Genomic DNA, 20,255 nt, shown 5'->3' with positions numbered 1-20,255 from the left:
TTGACTGACGGAGAGCACTGGGCACAGGAGCGAGGAGATTAGTTTTAAAATTTGCGCATCAGTATGGCAACCAGCAATGCACAAATGTTATTGTCTGCAAGGGGGAGCAGGTGTGACTGCAAGCGTCACTGATGACGCGGCTGACATCACGTAGTCAAACGTGTCATTGAAGAGGAAGCGTTCGGCTTCTGCTCGTTGCACATGCGTCTAAATGTCCAGGCTAAATAGCGCATGCGTATACACCAAATGCCAAAGCACTTTCCAACGGAAGGGGGTCAGGGAACTGTCTGTGGGCAGCGGTTTCTGGCAATTTATGGCAATGCTGCAGGAGAATGCTCCATAATTCAGCGCCCAGAGCCACAGCTATGGGTAAGTAGGAAGGTGTCTTGCACTATATTAAAATTTTGTCTGTGGGGTTAACATGTCCTTTAAAGTTGAATGAAGCCAAGGACACAGGATTCACTCTGCACAGTAAGTGCTTAAACAGAATGCCTTTGTTGTCAGCCAGAATGCTTATTAACCTTTAGTTTTCCTTTAAATAAATATTTAAATCATATACCCCCACTCATTTAATGTAATTTTATTGGTATTTATTTTGATTATTGAAACTGAGCAGTAGCTGCTGCATTCCCCACCCTAGGCTTATACTCGAGTCAATAAGTTTTTCCAGTTTTCTTAGGTAAAATTAGCTACCTCGGCTTATATTCGGATCGGCTTATACTCGAGTATATACAGTAGATGTTTTGCCTCCCCAGTCTTACTCCACCAGCCGCAAAAATCCAAAAAGTAGGAAAAAAGCTTCAGCAGATTAACTGAAAACCATTTATTGTGGGTAGTGGTAACACGACATGTTTCGGGTCCATACCCTTTATCAAGTGTACCGAGGGTATTGACCAGAAACATGTCGTGTTACCACTACCCACAATAAATGGTTTGCAGTTAATCTGCTGAAGCTTTTTTCCTAGTTTTTGGATTTTTGCAGTTGTATTTGGTTGCAGCACAGAGCAACAACTAGGAGCTGAAGCTTTTTTCGTAAGTACTTTATACAAAGTTCACCAATATTTTTTTTATTTTTTACTGCACCAGCCATAATTCACAAGGTTCTGTTAAAGGACAGGAGAAGCAGGTCACAGAACTGTTCATAGTTCATCCAGTACTCCTAACAATGATACAAAGTTATAGCCCAAGAATATCATTTCAGGCAAACAGAAACACTTTCTGCAGCACAGTACTCTGATACTATACAAGCACTAGAGGAATTTGGATCTTATAAGCATACCCTGGGTTCAGCTATATCAGGTCGTAGATTCCTGTAAACATGTTGTAAGAGGCCAGCTCTGCCTACAAAAAACGTATAGAAAGCGCAATTTTCAAATCAGTATTCCCCTCCTCTGATGTTCCATACTCCAATCCCGCTTCTTAATAAGTGGGTGGAGGTTTATGCAGTTTGCTTGCACCTTTCGCCGTCATTTGCAGCAACGCCCCTACATAACACTGTAGCATCCTCTGTTCCATGAAGCCCCCGCAGCGCCTTTTGGTACAGTCTGCCTGATATACTCGGAGATGCTGGGATGCTTGCTGTCAGTCAATAGACAGGAGTCAATAGACAGGAGTGAATAGCCGGAGCAAGAGCGATGGGGTTGGCAGTATAACCAGACGCTGCCGCTTCGCCCAATGACTCGCCGCAGCCCGGGGTCCGGCCGTGTGAGCCTAGCGCCGCTCTACTGATTTCTCTAGCTTTCCCGTGGGATTTTCAGCTGAGGGGCTGCCATGCCAGAGGCTGGATTAGTCATGTTATCCCCCCAAGAAGCAGCCAAAATCTACCACGCTAATTACATTCGGAACTCTCGGGCCATTGGGGTCCTGTGGGCGATCTTTACCATTTGCTTCGCCATTGTAAACATCGTGTGTTTCATCCAGCCTTACTGGATTGGGGACGGAGTGGACACGCCACAGGCCGGTTACTTCGGCCTCTTCCACTATTGCATTGGCAGCGGCTTTTCAAAGGAACTGACCTGCACGGGAAGCTTTACCGACTTCTCCTCCATCCCTTCGGGAGCCTTCAAAGCCGCGTCCTTCTTCATCGGCCTGTCCATGACCCTCATCATCGGCTGCATCGTGTCCTTCGGGCTCTTCTTTTTCTGTAACACAGCGACAGTGTATAAGATCTGCGCCTGGATGCAGCTCTGCTCCGGTGAGTGGATCACGCACACACGGGCTCTACGCTGCTCTATAACATTTGCGCATTTATTGCCTTATATTCCGTTTGGCATACACCAGTATTAAATATGGCTCTGTGGGGGCGCATATTGTACTGGGCTTGGGTGTAAAAGTGGGGCTTTGGTGGCATCCCTGTGAGGTGCTGCTATAACATTCATTTATAGATGAGAGTGTCTGGCGGCACAGGGAATTGCCTACAGAATGTGCCAGTGAGTTGGTTACAGAGCTTGGCATTGAGAGGCCAGGGATGAATGGGGTGATGCCTGCATGTAGCACAGGTTGTTGCTTGGATACTGCCAGGAAGGGGAACTGCCAAGGAGCTCAAGTTTTTGGTTACAGAGTGCCAGGTCTGGACTGGGATTCCAAACAGGCCCTGGCATTTCATGTACACAGAGGCCCAAACAGGCCCCTAAAGCCCAATCAATAGTGACTGTCTATGGCATCTTACAGCAACCATTCTGGCATTGGCCACAATCCACAGATTGCCAGTCCGGGCCTGGAAAGTGTTGGGAATCCCAGGTTTATTGCAGAAATTGTCAAGGAGCATAGGTTGTTGGTTGCAGAGTTTTTAGGCAATGCAGTTTGTTGGGTGCAGAGATTGCCAAGCAGCACAAGTTTTTGGTTATAATGCAGATTAAGTTGGGTTGAAAAAATGTCTAAGATCTAATTTAGCATGAAATTTGTTTTATTTCATATAAGATTCAGGCATGTGGCTGATCAGGTTTTCCACACAAAACCCACCATACAAGTTTTCAGTATCATTTTCTATCATCCACCTCTTTCACATTCCCTCAATCTGCTCTTATTTCCATCAAGAAGTAGAAAGGCATGGCTCTGGATGCACCTTAGGTTTAATTAGTGCTGTACATGTATGAGATCTATTATCCATAATGCATGGGACATGGTGTTTTCCACAGTTCTTATCACCATACCATTAAGTGTGTAAATAAACATTTAAATATTAAATAAACCCAATAGGATTGTTTTGCCACCAATATGGATTCACACAGCTTAGTTAGGATCAAGTACAAGGTACTGTTTTATTATTATAGAGGAAAGGGAAATGGTTTTCACAAGTTCGAGTTATTTGCTTAAAATGGACTCCATGGGAGGGGACCATCCTGTAACATGGAGCCGTTTGGATAATAGGTTTCTAAATAAGGGATCCCATACCTGTACTTGCAATAAAGTTGGTAAAACAAGGAGTTGCTGTTTTGACCCTTACTAAGATTAATATGTACAGGTATGGGATCAGCTATACCGAAACCTGTTATCCAGAAAGCTCTGAAGTACAGAAAGGGAATCTCCATTTTAATCAAATAATTAATTTTTAAAAAATTATTTCCTTTTTCTCTGTAATAATAAAACTGTACCTTGTTCTTTATCCTAACTAAGATATAATTAATGCTTATTGGAGGCAAAACAGTCCTACTGGGTTTATTTAATGTTTAAATATTTTTGTATTAGGCTATAAGTATGGAGATCCAAATTACCGGAAGACCCCTTATCTGGAAAACCACAGATCCTGTCTCATCTGTGGAACCGGGTCACCTGTTCCCTACCTGCTGCTACGAGCAATCCCCGACAACGCACATTTGCATTTTCTTTATAACCAAATTATTTCCATTTTAATGTATCCACACTATCTACCTGCATATTTGTTATTAATATATACCAGTAAGTATAATAAAAACATTTGGGGGTTATTCTTAGAATATGCTGCACTCAGTTTAGATCTTTTCCTTTCTGTGTTTGTCAACACTTGTAATAATATTTATATTTTTTGAAAACAGCTGCTGTGTTTTATTGTTTTTAACAAAAAAATCACTTCCATAATATCTTTATAAAGCCTGCATAAAAGGAGAGGGGAGAGGTATAGGGTACTCTCTAGAGTAGTCGTTAATGTTTTTGGGGGAAAGGCTGTGGAACTGTGCCTGGAAGGCGTGCCTAAGCTAAAGTACCTATACAATTGCACCTGTTGGTCTGGTAACTGCTTCTGTAAGTCTTGGTATGTAGTAAAAGTGTGTGTTGGTTATAAAGTCTAAGAGTGGGCGATATATGAGGTGTGGGGTTACCCAAAAACTTCAAGGCCATGGTCCCTCTGACTTTTTAAATGCTTTCCTTTTCATTGCTATTAACCTACTTACTTGAGTTGTGCTGTTAAATTTTTTTCTTAAAGGAGAAGGAAAGGTAAAGCACTGGGGAGAAAAAACTGCACCCATGCACCCACCCAGGTAGCTGTGAGGGAGCGATCCTCTTTCTTCTCTCTTCATTCTTCTGAATTCTGGGGACGGTGTATGAGCAGTAGGGTGAAAATGGCGACTTTTTTATTAAAGTTCAGCTTTTTACTCTACTGCGCATGTGTAAATGGTGCAAAGACAGAAGGAAGAGGATCACTCTCTCGTAGCTACCCCGGTTTTGTGTGGTTTTAATACCATATATACTCGAGTATAAGCCGATCCGAATATAAGCCGAGGTACCTAATTTTACCTAAGAAAACTGGAAAAACCTATTGACTCGAGTACAAGCCTAGGGTGGGAAATACAGCAGCTTCTGCTAAGTTCCTATAATCAATAATTAATAAAGGAAGCAAATTGTCCAATCAAAGCTTATCCTATCACCTACATCTAGAGGGTATCCTGGGCAGTTGGCATCCATCAACAGGATCCCAATTTACTAGTTAACATACATAACAAAAACACTGTCTCTGTGTTTGATACCATTGCACTAATGTGGTCCTCACCTGACGTGTCTCCATAAGCCCAGTAGATGATCCAATTGTAATGGAGTCAGCCCAATTTGGCCCTAAATGTGGATGAACAAAGTGGTACCAGATCGGCGCATTCATTAACTATATGTGGCCAACCCCTCTTGCAAAAAAAAATCTTCTGTTACAAGCCATTCTCAGTGAAAAAGTTAAGACGTGAACTTGTCTAAAATAATGAGATGTGGTTGCAACTGCCTTGGTGGCAGCAGTGGGACTTGACATCTCAGCGTGGTTTGTTTTTCGGCAATCAAGCAGAGTATACCATGAATCCCATGGGTCCTTGCTTAACAGAAACACAGCTCTACAGAGCTGAATGCAGATTTCACATCCCTGAAAAACAGAACTGCTAATTCACTTTGTGCATCCCAATCAAACCATTATTGCACCTCAGTAATGTTTCCCTACCTGGAATAAGTCAGGTTTGTTTATAGGGAGTGGTTTAGTAGTCATACACTGTTGGGAAATTACACAGCTGGAGGGGAATAAAGGGACTAAACGCTCCTCGCTCCCTGCCAGCTTTCTGGTAGGAGATCGGTTGGAGAATACAGGCTGCACTGGCATTCGTGCGTGCCGAATGCCATATTCACTCGAGTATAAGCCGAGCATTCGTTTGTAAGCACATTTTTCATGCTGAAAAACTCGGCTTATACTCAAGTATATACAGTATTATTTTAAATGGCAGCCATTAATCATTTTAATATAATTCTTTTGGGCATATACAGTTCCTACACCAAGGGGCTCATTTATCAAAGTACGATCGCTTCCGAATACAAAACAATTTTTTTTTTTTAAAGTTTTCGTACTGTGCATATTTTTTGCAACTTTTTGTACTAATTAGTGCGACAAAATCGTATTTGTCGTGCCGACTACGAAAGTTTCGGCTTCATTCAAGCTTCGGTATCGTGACTTTCCTTTGGCCAGGTTGGAGCTGCAGAGTGCCATTGAGTCCTATGGGAGGCTTCCAACATCATGCATTGAAGGTTTAAAGTCAGAAAGGTTTTCCCGCCGTTTTCGTGATATTTGCGATAATCAGAAATTATCATATCTAATCCAAATTTTACCCATTTCGGGATTCAAACTCGTACTTTAATGAATCTGCCCTCAGTGCAGATAGCGGCAATCCCGGGGGGTGCAAACTTGCACTTCTGTCCTGGGGAACATATGTGACCCTACTGTGCTTAAATTGGCTTTTTTGGCAGGCTGATAAATATGGTACAAGATGACAGAAGTTTGTAGTTTCTCTGTTTTTTTGCACAGTGAAAGAAAATGTAATTCTTGGTATATTTAATATAGAATTGATTGGTTTTATGTTATTTGCAAATATGATTGCTATTAAAAGCAATATATGCCTGACTAGTCACATTCTTTGTGCTCCTTGGTCTGATTCCTGAAATAATATTGCAAACTAACTGATTTAGGGCGATGGCACATGGTACGTTTTTGTCACCCACGCTTAATCTCCTCCAGCACAGTGACAAAACATCCAAAAATACCTTTACGTTGGTGTCAGTGTGAATTGCTGCCAATAAAACCTCTAAATCACATTGCCCCTAGAAATGGCCTTCTGCATTTCCCAGCAGTTATGCATCTGAATTTTTTGTAACAGTGCAAAGGTAACTTTGTACATTTTGTCGCTCGCACTGGAAATGTTTAAAGAGATGGTTCACCTTTAAGTTAACTTTTAGTATGTTATGGAATGGCCAATTCTGAACAACTTTTCAACTGGTCTTCATTATTTGTTATAGTTTTTGAATTATTTGCCTTCTGCTTCCAACTCTTTGTAGTTTTTAAATGGGGGCCACTGACCCCAGCAAAAAAACAAAACAAACAAAAAACTATTGCTGTGAGGCTACAGTTTTACTGTTGTTACTTTTTAAAGTTTATTTTCTATTTAGGCCCTCTCTGAAAAGCTCCTGAACTAAAATTAAAATAACCACAAATAATAAAAAATAAAGACCAGTTGCAAATTGTCTAGGAATATCACCCTCTACATTATACTAAGTTAACTCAAAGGTGAACAACCCCTTTAAGGACAGGCAACAACACATACTATGTGCCATTACCCTTAAGCTGGTTGAAATACAAAGAGGAGAACGGACTCTTGTTACATTGTTTTAAGAGTAAGGCCCAGAAGACAAAAGAAAAATGATATAAATAAACAGTTCTGAATAATAGCAGTTACATTTACAAATAATTTTAAAACCATTGCAAATGTATATGTATTGGAAAGTTGAAAACCATACAAAATAGGAAAAGTGGAGCAATTTAGATTGTCTCAGATTTAACAGTCTACATTAGGGATTCTTCGGCGCTGTAATCAACTCTGTTGGCGCTGTAATCAACTCTGTTTGTGTGTACCTGGGCAAATGCAGTGGTTCCAGGGTGCAGGCACAGGAGAAGGCTGATGCTTGCTTAGGGGCTGATTCTCAGTCTGCATTTACCTGAAGGCAGAGAATCAGCCCGTGTGGTTGTAACCTTAATCTATAACTTGAGATATAAAAATGTATGCTTAAAGGACAAGTCAACCCAAAATAATTTCTGCCTAATAAAAGAAAACATAATTCTAAGCAACATTGCAATATAGTTACATAGGGTTGAAAAAAGACCATAGTCCATCAAGTTCCACCCTTCCAAGTAATCCCAGCACACATAAAACTATACTGACCTATCTATACACTTACATACTGTGACATGCTTTCTGTCTGTACACATCATTTTTGGGGGAATTACCTATGATAGGCAGTTATGCAGAAGATCAGGAGCATAAGTTTATTTAGGGCAAACTCCTCCCAACATAAACATAACAGTTCACAGTTTATCAACAAACAGTTCATCAAACATGGTTATGATTTGTCCCTTTAGGGCTCTCACACTCTGGAACCTTTTCCAGGGCTTCTCACCATCCTCAAAGACTTTCACACATCCACGATGACTCTTACATTTGTGAACACTCAGATATTTCCCCTCATGGGATACCAGCTCACCATCTTTTGGCACACTTTGGCTTTTCACTAAATCTCATACACATGGTCACGGCTCCCTCTGCTCCTTGCAGTGGCAGGCAGCACCCCCAGCCCCTCTGGGAGTTCCTCACACAGTCAGGCAACTTTCCTGCCCTGTGACCTGCTCTGAGAGACCTGGGTGACTCCTCACTTGGTTATGGCTCCCTCTGCTCCTTGCAGTGGCAGGTGGCACCCCTTGCAACTCTGGAAGTTCCTCACACAGGCAGCCTTCCTGCTCTGTGCCCCGCTCTGAGAGACCTTTCAGCTGGTTACAGCTCCCTCTGCTCCTTGCAGTAGTATGTGGCACCCCCAGCTCCTCTGGGAGTTCCTAATACAGGCAGGTAGCCTTCCTGCCCTGTGCCCCAATCACCCATGCTGTGTAATCTCACAGCTCTTTTATTTGCAGCTCACCAGCAGCTTAATCTGGCAGCTACCTACAGCTGGCCAAATCAAAATACTAACTGGAGTACAGAATGGAGGACCTATCCTATTAACCTTTCAATTACTCCATGGACTCACCTATCCAGGTTTTTCTAAGCTGCTTACCTAAAAACAGCATTAGCTGCTGCAAAACTAGGGGGGAAATTTATCAATCCACGAACGCTCCAAATGCATTTTTTTCGCAATGATCGTTATTTTTTATTTTGTCTGCGTCGCGACTTTTTCGTATCTTGCGCAAATTTTCCGTTGCCGTCACAACAAATTCGTATTGTCGCGCTGAGTACAAAAGCTTCGGATTCATTCAAGCTTCGGTATTGTGACTTTCCTTGGGCCAGGTTGGAGCTGCAGAGTGCCATTGAGTCCTATGGGAGGCTTCCAAAATCATGCACAGAAGGATCAAAGTCGGAAAGGTTTTCCCGCCGTTTATGATCGTTCAATACGAAAAAGTTGCGACGGTGATGAAAAATTTGCGCAAGATACGAAAAAGTTGCGGTGACGACGAAAAAGTCGCGATCTTCAGAAATTATCTTATCCAAACCCCTCTTAAAGGAGAATGCAAGTCAAAATTTAAAAATCATACTGCCCAATAGTCCTCCTATTGTTTAGTAAAAACGCCACACTTTTGGCTCACCTAATCATATATTTACTCAGTCACACTTACTTCACATTTTCTAGAACAGGCAGCCATCTCTAAAAAGGTATTCTCCCTTCCTTTCCCTCCTTGCTTCATACTGCACATGTGTTTCATTCCCTCCCCCCCCCCTCCCCTCTGCCGCTTCTGATTGGATGGTGGGCATGTGTGGCTCAGAACAGGATCAAGTTACACACATGCTCAGAGAATAGGAAGGCTGTCGCTGGCAGCCTACAGGAAGGACAGAGAGATTTCAGTGATGTCACTGGAGTCTTCACACTGCTGTAGGCTGCCAGCACCATATCTCAGAGAAGCAAGCAGGGATTTGGGAATTTAGATATGCAGTAAGTACTTAAAAAGAATGCCTTTAGACTTACTTTTAATTTATATTTACCTTTCATTGTCCTTTAAAGGCATTAACAGAATCTGCCATTACAACATCACTAGAAAGGGCATTCCCCAACCTCACTGCCCTCACTGTGAAAAACCACCTACGCTGCCTCTGGTGCGCTGATCGTTTTTATTTGAAAAAAGAACATCCCCTATCTGCCTATAATCCCCTCTAATGTACTTGTACAGAGTAATCATGTCCCCTCGCAAGCGCCTCTTTTCCATAGAAAACAACCCCAACCTCGACAGTCTAACCTCATAGTTTAAATCTTCCATCCCCTTTACCAGTTTAGTTGCACGTCTCTGCACTTTCTCCAGCTCATTAATATCCTTCTTAAGGACTGGAGCCCAAAACTGCACTGCATACTCAAGGAGTTCAGTAAATGCTGCTTTCAGTAACAATTACATTTACAAATAATTTTTAAAGCACTAAAAATTTTGTATAAATTCACATTGGAAAGTTGCTTAGAATTATGTTTTCTTTTATTTTGGCTTACATTTATTTGGGGTTGACATGTCCTTTAAACTGTTTATGATGCCCGTATTTTTTTCCTTAGTTTAAATGTAATAATTAAAACAAGGCAAATAAGTGATTCTAAACTAATGTTTGGTTTGCACAGCTAATTTTGTTACATAATTTGGGTCCCCTGTGTATAACAGTTAAGAACCCATGGTCTCTATCATACTAAAGGTTACATGTAAAGGAAATTTTCCCTTTAATAAATTGTTTTGACTTATAAAATATCTTGTTGCATTAATATTTAAATGCAAATAACTTGATAATAAAGGGGCTGCTCTCTTGTTAGTGACAGATGGCTTTTCAGAGTAGCTCTTCTCTAATCCCAGGGCAGATTAAAGTTAATTAGGCAATTAAGTTATTTTATTTTCAAATTAAATTTAAAAGAAACGTACTACAAAAAAATATTCTTTTGTAGAAGAAATTGGCTGACAGAGCAGTTACATTTATTTTTATGTTAACCCTTTAATGCCTGACCCTGCCCTGCCATGGAGAGTGATTTGGAGGATCATAAAGGTTCTTAAGAACTACATTGATGAAAATTTGAGTAAGTGGTTCATTTGTCTTTCTGCTTTACCAGAAGAAGCTGGAATCTTTTTCAACCGCCCCTTTCGTATGTGTATCAACTACCGGGAGCTAAATAAAGTAACCAGTAAAAATCGTTACCTCTTACCTGTAATCCCTGAACTTTTTCAAACATTACATCATGGTTCTGTATTTTCCAATTCAGTCACTTCATGTTCTCTCACCCCAACAATTTGCAAACCACTTCATATCTAAAGTCGATCTGATCCACCAAGCAAGAGTTTGTGATGAAGTGTCAAAGCTGCTCTCCTCCTCCCCAGCCACCACCTGCTCTCTTGATCCCATTCCATCACACTTCCTGAAGATCTGTCCTGTTGTACTTGCATTAACACACATTTTCAACTCCTCCCTCTCAACTGGTATATTTCTGTCCACCTTCAAACATGCTCTTGTCACATTTATTCTCAAGAAGCCTTCCTCTGATCTGACTTCCCTTAGTAACTATAAAACAATCTTACTCCTGCTTCAAAAAGGGCCAAGGTAAATCGGACACAGCCCCCTGATTTAAAGGGCAAATCAAGCAACAGTATCAAAACGTATCCCAAACTCAACATCAAATTTCAAGAAAAAAAAAATCACATTTTTATTCCAAAATACATATTAAAAGCATACAAACCCCACAAAATGCCGCCTTTTGTCCTGGCTGCTGCTACTGCAGAGTTCTCATTCTTACTCATAGTTATGACCACTTCTTGTTGGAGAGGACAAGCTCAGCACCAATCCCGGGGCTGCTGCCTGAGGCAGCATCTATGATGCCGCTGCGCATGTTCTCTCCACAAGGAAGTAGTCAGTATGTAGTCAGGAAATGCAGTAGCAGCCAAAGTCCCAGCCCCTCTGCTCCCAGCCTTATCAAATAGTATTGCCGTACCCCTTCCCGATTTAACTTAAACTTTAGCATTGGAGTGGGTCGGGGGGTGCATATCAGTAGCAAAGCCAAATTTCTGTTTTTAAAAATGGGAATTCATCTCTTATAGTTACCAGAGGAGACTTTTTGTCGCCCCTGATAACTGCCCGCTCACTGCCACCGATATTCTCACCTTGCCTTATGGCAGGAGTAGCCCTGGACATGCTCAACTCTGATTTTAGCATTTATAATGGCATTTTTACGAGGTAAAACATTTAAATTATTTAAATTGGTTAAAAAAAACCCATAAAAAACAGGTGTACTTTGATTTGTTAAGATGCTGAATTGTGTCCTGTTAAAAACAATAATTGTATATTTCAGCTTCTACAGATGCAAATGCATCTACTTATCATTGTGGAAAATGTGTGTGTAAATGTATGTTTACACACACAGTATATATGCAGTCTTTAAGATTCACTACACCTTTAACATTTTTGGTGCATTGTGCTGAGTACAGTTAAATAATTGTTCAGAGTTGTATTGTAGCATCCCTCTGTACAGGTTATTGTGAACACCTAAGGAGGGGCATCCTTGCTATGGAAAGTTGATTTGGGTCTTTGTTTGACTGAGAGCGTGCCTAAAGATGTCATTTATTTTGACTGTCTGCAAAACATTGTTGGGTATATACATTTTAAAAATTTGTGTGCAGAAAATAAGAACAAAAAGATGTGTTTTGTGTGCTAAACAAAAGGAGGACTATAAAAAGTGATTCATAAAGCATGTGCCTAGTCAGCCTGAGAAACAGATGTACCTTAGCCAAGGACAAAACTACAAAATGAGTAACTAACACCGTCATAGAACAGAAGGAAAAAAAAAACAAATGGCAAATATTTTTTTAACGGTATATCCATTTGAAAATCTAAAATATAATTAATAAAATGTTACAGTGACTATTGGTTATAGAAACACCAAAAGTAAGAAGATGCCAAGCCTAAGGCACATTGCAACACATATAGTGATACTATTTAGAAATATCTATAGTAACACTGTCCTAATTTTTTCTCTTTTAGCTGCTTGCCTTGTACTTGGTTGCATGATTTTTCCAGATGGCTGGGATGCAGACGAGGTAAAGCGAATGTGCGGCGAAAAGACTGATAAATACTCTCTTGGTGCATGTTCGGTTCGTTGGGCATACATTCTGGCAATCATTGGAATCCTGGATGCCCTCATACTTTCGTTTCTTGCTTTTGTGCTTGGTAACAGACTGGACAGTTTAATGGCAGAGCAACTAAAGTTGGAAAGTAAAGGTACAAATTATTTTTTTAATTTATAATGTGTAACTACATATATAATCTTATACAAAAGCCATGGATATCCTGTAAATTATATTTTTATAATCGCTGCTTAGTGATGTCATTTCTGTCACATGACATGAATGAAACTTGTGTATGATAATAAACAATGTACCGCCTGTTGTAAAATATGAGGACATTATAAGTCACCTCAGAGTTCCTTGCACTTTTTATATGGTCATGCAACTATTTTAATATCCTCATATTTTACAATAGGGGGTACATTATTCACTATATATTTGATGAATTTGCTTCTGTGACTTAGAGTTTTTGTGTTATTGTCTGCTTCAGTGAATATGCAGTTGGTCCTCTGTGCTGCTATAACTGGCATTACCCTGTACTATTCTGAAGAAGTTGCAAAACTGGTGGTGGGATATGCTTTCATTTATATGAGTGTCGGCATTCCAGTTCATTCAATTCAGTTGGGTTGAAGTCAGGCCAGTGAAGTTCTACTGCTCCAATCCATGCAAATCAGTTCTGTATGGACCCTTCATTGTCAATGGTTGCAAGACCTTGCCGAAACTGATGCTACAAAGTAGGAAGCACAGAATTGTCAAGAATGTCATTGTATTGCGTAGTGACACATATTTTTAGCTATATAAGTGTATCTGTCATCAATAAACAGTTTTATTGTCATGCACCAACGAGCATTACCAACATTGACTGAATATTCTTTTAATCTCAAAGTAAAAGTTCAGTGTTAAAATAAAACTGGGTAAATATAGGGTGCAAAATAAAAAATGCTTATACTATAGTTCACCAACAGTAATCTATGAAGGCTGTAGTGAGCGGATGTGTAACATAATAGCCAGAACACACATTCCTCTTTTCCAGTTCTCTAACCTTTTAGTTAGTCAGCAATTTGAGGGGGATACATAGGATATAACTGTTAACTTAGTTTGCTTTTGATCCTGAGCACGCTGATAAGATTCAAAAGCAAAGTAACTGAATGATTCTGTACCATGTGCCCCCCTCATGGCTGCAAAGGAGGAAGTAGTGTTCTGGCTATTATGTTAGACATCCTTTCACTCCAGCCTTTATAGATTACATTTTTGGCTAACTAATTATATTGAAAACATTTTTTAAATTTTGCAAAGCATATCTATTTACCCAGATTCATTTTTACACTGAAATTTTCCTTTAATTTGAACCTTAGTCCTTTCTTGGTTTGAGAACATAATTTTTATCTTTAAAAGATAGGAATATTTCTAGAACTTGAAATAATAGTTGGATGAAAGATGGCCTTGGGAAAACTTTTCAGAATAATGTTTTAAAGAGTTCTTGCACATTAAGGTATTAATGCCAACATACAAGAAGTATACAAAAATTACAAAAAGTCATAACTTATAAACAACAACTGGTTAGACAATCAGGGCATTTAACCCTCCTGCTCTGAGACTCGAATGAAAATAAACCAAGATATGGATAATGTGAGTACAGATTCTAGTGATTGAAACCATCCTTTAAGTTTATACTACACTTCTACTATGTATGACTTATATCTTGGTAAATGTATTTGAATGGTATCTGTGGAATGGTAGCAACTATTGTATCAGTTATCATAGTTGCCTTTAATGAAACTCAGAGATTTTGCTCAGCAGGCCCAAAGATAAAACATATGTTTAAATTTAGAACAATGCAGTATCGGTGACCCCCTCTCAGAGATGCATGAGAACATGAATGAAAATTTTTAAACTTAAGTATTGGTAAGGTGTTACCCATTGGAATATGACTTAACTAATCACAAGAAACACAAATAATTTTTGGAAAAGTAAAAGGACAGTTACAGCTTTATTAACAAACAATAATTGGACAGTCCCACCATAACCAACAAACAGTAAATATTCTGCATAGAGTATATACAATGGGACAGTAGACTTAAAGGAGAAGGAAAGGCTAAGTCACTTGGGGGTGCCAAAATGTTAGGCACCCCCAAGTGACTTAGATCGCTTACCTTGTACTCTGGGCTGGTGCCCCTGTTAGGAGAAAACAGCACCAGCCCAGAGTACCTGTAGGAAGCGCTTCCTCCTTCCTTTTTCTTTTGCCGGCGAAATCCCTGGGCCGGCGCATGCGCAGTAGAGTGAAAAGCCGACTTTCTTGTTTAAGTTCGGCTTTTCACTCTACTGTGCATGCGTGCGCAAGCGAATAGGAAGTAGGAAGCGCTCGCTGCTACCCCGGGCTGGTGCTATTCTCTCCGTACAGGGGCACCAGCCTGGGGTAAAAGGTAAGCGATCTAAGTCACTTGGGGGTGCCTAACATTTTGGCACCCCCAAGTGACTTAGCCTTTCCTTCTCCTTTAACATACTTCCATTCATTGCAGTACGGCCATCCAAAAGGATATTATTTTAAAATCCCCTGAAAAGATTTTAATCAGCCCCCAGAATAACATGCCGTTCTCCCTGCATTCTGCCTCTTGTGGTTTCTAAATCACAAACAGATCAACTTAAGCTCTCTCAGCTAATTCCTGGTTTAGTGTGGAACTCTGCACCATTTTCTTTCCTAAGCTCTCCTTTTCTCTCTCACTGTGAAGAGGTGTCTACTGCACTTCTGCACCAATGTGCTTCTTGTAACGTAGAAATGAGATAAGACTGAATGCAGGAAGAAAGGCACACTCCCCACTATAAACAAAATGTGGCCCCTGGTAACCGTTATTTCTTCTGGTAATGCCTGACAAGTATAGACAGGGCTATCCTGTTCTTTCATGGCATTTTTCTTATCATCTTGCTTTATGGATGATCCATTACCATGGGTTCTATAAATCTTAATAGTAGAATTTCAGAACAGTTACAGTATGCCTTCTAGCACTATTTCTCCTTTGCGGAACTTACTCACTGATTAAAGTACTAAAGCTTAACTAAATAGAAAGGCTAGAAAAAGGCTTGTACCCAGCTATATCACCGTTCATCAACTATATGAAAATCCATCTATAACATCCAGTACAGTTTCTAAGAGAACATTATCCATTTTTTGACCTTTCATTACTGTAGAAAAACTGATGGACCTCAGTCTTAAACATATGTTAAAATAAAATCTGTATCGTTTAGTGCCTTAAGAACCTTTGTTATGACATAATAACACTCTAGATATTAGGCCATATATTGAACATAATTTGGCTGCCCATATTTTCCTGACCTGTGTGGGTCCAGAGGATGTATTTTTTTAAGCGGAAAAGATTCCTAATATCACTTTCGATGGGGATTCTTGGGGTTTATGTGTCTGTAGTACTAATTCACCTGGAGAAAGAGCATTAGGCACCTGGAATTTGATTGTAAACAGGTTATTTTAATATTTGTTGAAGACTGATGTGCATTGCTTCTGTGCTTTTGGGATTTTTATCACATTGTGCAGCTATCATTTTGTTCACCTGCCAACTAATATTTCTAGATAATATGTATATTCCTTTTCCCATTTGCTGTTGTTTCAATTGGTATTCTGTGTATATTCCATAAATGTGGATGAGCCTTTGATTTGGGCATCTTACATTTATTGCTATGGAGTTTTTTTATGATTGGGTTTTTATTGCATAAGAATACACAGGAATTTACAAACATTGAGCATGAAATTACTCTGTTTGTACTGAATATAAGACATAATTGGGTAAGCCGGACTAATTTAGTCAGTCAGAGGACTCAGCCCTCACAGGAGTTAGAGAAAAAAAAATATTTAATGTGCAATTGTGATATTGATATTTTAAATTTGTTTAAAGTACTGTGAGTGCTGAGTCCTTTGTTGATTATTTGATTTATTTCTCTACTTCGCACCCAGGCAATTTATTGATTTTTTGGTGTGTGCCATCCCCCTATTATGTTTGTGTGTGTGTGTATGTATATATATATATATATATGAATACAATTAATGCATGAAAAAAATGCTATAAAAAAAAAAAGTGTGAAAACCTGTGTAAAATAAATGGTGAATTTGTCAAGATGTGTGTATTATTTTACATCACCTGAACGCTGCATTTTAGGCCATTATTTTACACTACTTCAGACCTTCAGAAAAATTATTATTTTCCTATAGCATTTTCAAGCAGCTGCTTATTTTTACATCAAATTTTTAACTAAAAGTCTATACACAATTTAATAAGCATGCCATTTTTCATGCAGTGATGCCTTGTAATGTATGCTATATATGGTCATTTTTACACAGTATGATAAATAGACGCCATGGTGTTGAAATTGTACAATACAATTTTTAAGAGGTTCTTGCCTTCGAAAAAAGGCAAAATCAGTAAGCCAAAAAGTACAAAGCTTACTAGTAGAAAAATGGAAATATAATCATGTGGGGGCAATTCACAGTTGCTGTTTTGTAATCGGTAAGAAACAGCCACTTTTTCCCCCAAAAAATAAAGCAATAATATGAGTTAGGGAATGATCTTGATGGAACTTCTTAACCCTCCCTACCCAACTCTTTGTTTATGTGTCTAAAGTTCCTTTTTGAAGGCAAAAAAGCATTGGGTTTTTAAAGATTTGGCTCAAGGTTTATTTGTGGTTTTGTATCTAATGTTAAGTGAAACCTTTGTGTCTCTCACAAAATCAATCTTTATAGACTCATGATCTGTTGATGGAAAAGAATAAAAAATATTCTGTAGGTTATTGTGCTGGGTGATGACACTTTAGTTTAAATGTGTAAAACATTTAATTACTTTTGGCAATAATGTTTTTTTCTCAAAACTAGTTCCAGGCTTCAATATTTTGAGGTTGTTTTGCAACTTGATGGGCATATTTTGGACAGATCTTCAAAACAATTTAAAGGACATGTAAACCCCCCACAAAAAAGTAACAGCCTCTTTGAAATCATTCAGTACCTGCCACTCCTGTTGTTCAAAGGTTAATAGTAAAGCTGCAGCATTTCCCTTATTCACTTGGGATTCCTTCTCCTCCTGTTACCCACTCAGTCCCCTAACATAGAAATTGACTTTGACTCTTGGCTAACAGCTCGGTTAGCCACCAATGAAGAGCTGTAACTCTACTGGAGATATGTGTTTTTTTCTCCTAACCTCAGTTTAATCATTACAGGGCAAAATCCAAGCAGGACTTTTTAGCAAAGTAAGTTCTGCCTGTGTAAGCCTGCATTCTTCATTGCATGAACTATATGGTGCACATGGGCTGTTTGCAGATGTAAATGTCACTGAAGATGTGTGAGAGGGAAAATGGCCGCAGATAAAAGCTGCTATTTGTTAAAGGAAAATGTAAAGGTGCTGGCGAATGGAGGGGATATATGCATTACAAATGATGCGGTGTGGGTGGGGGAGATGTGCCCACCTTATATACATGGTAGGAAAATGTAGGGTTTACATGCCCTTTAAATCCCATCCATTTAAATTTGTTTTTAGAGAGCACAAGGTATAGATTGAGAAATTCCCATAATTTGTTACTTAGTCACTCTGCCAACTATACCCTAACAAGAATATTTTCACTTCCCTACAGATGATGGAAATGCCTAATATTAATAAGGTATGTACAGTGTAAGGCTGGTCGGTGTGTAAGCATGGCACTTAGGTGGCCAATATGTGAAATGTATACATGTGCTTCTGCCTTAATATTTTGCATGGCTTCTTGTCATCAGATTGTGTTTGGCAATGTTTAGGCAAACTATGTGCTGTGTTTTTCTGTAGTTTTTGTAGCGTTAGTTTTTTCATAGTTTGTGGAATACTCCTGGTTTTAGTTTAATGTCATCGTCGACTATAAACCAATAAGGCTTTATTGTAGATTCTCTACGATCTAGGCTTGTTCATGAGTAATAGTATGTAAATGACTGGATATATAAAAGCAACATTAAGTTGTGAATTGCAATTAAACAAGTTTCCTGTATGATCTGCATCTTTCCAAGGACCCTGTGGCTGGAGATCGGCTGCCAAACGGTAGAGGTTTTTTTTTTTTTTCTTTTTCGATTCATTTATTTTTGTGCTTAAAAAACGTATCCAAGTTATGGTTTGAAAACTCGAATGTCTATAATTCGAGTTTCAAACTTAAGTAAGCTTTATCAGAAAGGTCTATGTAAATACAGCCATAAGCACTCACAGAAAAGCTGCACTGATATATATATGTATATATGTACTTTTGTATCTGACTTCCTCTCAGCAAACTCCTTCATTCACGGGCCCAAGTCTGTGCAGCTCTCTCCTCTCTCCCTTTCTCCTGCTCCCCCCATCCTTAAGGATTCATAAAACTCACTTCCCCCTCCCTTAGGAATGTGTAATCTGAGCTATCAACGGGTAGAGCTGCAGCAGGAAGCTAAGAAGACCAAGCTAAAATGGCAGCTGCTATCTTAAACAAATGGAGAGAGCTTCTAGGGCTCTTTACTCGGGTAAAGAGCTTTCTGTAGAATAAATATAGCGTTCTAGGTGGCACTAATGTGGCAAATCTATTGGCAGTAAAATGCCAAAATGACTTTCCTTCTCCTTTAATAAATAAGCGAACATTCCATATGCGAGTTTAATCGATTTGAGTTTAATCAAATTCATAAATTTGAAAATTGAGAAATAAGCTCCTAAGTATCTGCATTGAAAAATGAAAAACTAAATATTTAACATGATCCTGTGGTTTTTATTTCCTTTATTTATTTTTCTACCTAAATTAAAATGTAATTTTGATTATGAGAAGGAGACTGATTTTTTTCAGTGAGGAAAAGTTATCTTACAGTTTATCATGTAAAAAAACATTCATTTCCAGTTTTTTCCCATAAACTCAAGTAGAGTTTTCATGTGATAAATAGTGAGATGTTTTTCTGCAATGAATTGCATCTCAAACTGAATCTCATCCATTAGTTTTTGTGTGGCAAACCTTTTTCTCACTGAATCTCATAAACTGTTAGGTTTGTGTGCATCACAACTATATTGTGGGAGGTCTGCAAGGATTTGCAAACAGTATTTTACCTTCGTGCAAAGGTAAAATTGTTTGCAACGTGAACCCCATCGTAACTGTTTCTCCATTAGCAACCTATATTAGATTCCCCCATAGGTCTTTTAACTGGTTATATTCTTCAATTACACATCATGTACCAAATTCATGAACATTTTGGTAATGAAATCTACTACTTGTTGGGTTGCCAATTGTTGGATTTCTTCTCTGAGATCTCCGAATTACAGAAAGGCTATCTCCCATAGATATTATTATATGCAGTTAATTCTAATTTTTATAATGAATTTCCTTTCTCTCTTAATAGAAAAACAGTACCTTGTACTTGATTCCACAGAAGATATATTTAATCCTTATTGGAGGCAAAACAATCCTATTGGGTTTATTTAATGTTTAAACAATTTTTTAGTAGCCTTAAGCCGGTATGGAAATCCAAATTACGGAACTCTCTTTTGTGGAAACCCTCAGGTTCCGAACATTCTGGATAATAGGTCCAATACCTGTACTATGTTAGCTGTGCTAAAGGGTTATAGAGTAAAAAATGTTATATAATATACTGTACCACTGTGCTCTGGTACAGAGCCTAAACTACCTTAAAGCGATACTGACATATTTCTATGAAAATTCATAGGAATGTTTTAGCATT

At 39.0% G+C, this 20,255-nt stretch overlaps 1 protein-coding gene across 4 annotated transcripts in view; it reads left to right on the top strand.

The window, feature by feature from the left end:
• Positions 1 to 1,446: 1,446 nt before the first annotated feature.
• Positions 1,447 to 20,255, top strand: part of lhfpl3 (LHFPL tetraspan subfamily member 3) — a 48,007-nt gene continuing 29,198 nt past the window's right edge. For 2 of the 4 annotated variants that reach the window (XM_031897635.1, XM_031897636.1), the window contains exons 1-2: positions 1,447 to 2,194; positions 12,468 to 12,704. In XM_031897635.1, the coding sequence (XP_031753495.1) occupies positions 1,771 to 2,194; positions 12,468 to 12,704 (661 nt within the window). In that variant the 5' untranslated portion in view covers positions 1,447 to 1,770. 4 annotated transcript variants of the gene reach the window in all.

The sequence above is a fragment of the Xenopus tropicalis genome, chromosome 3 (assembly GCF_000004195.4).
Source record: "Xenopus tropicalis strain Nigerian chromosome 3, UCB_Xtro_10.0, whole genome shotgun sequence".
Lineage (NCBI taxonomy): Eukaryota > Metazoa > Chordata > Amphibia > Anura > Pipidae > Xenopus > Xenopus tropicalis.
Note: the sequence above shows the minus strand (reverse complement) of the source record. Positions and strands in the feature narration are given on the sequence as shown.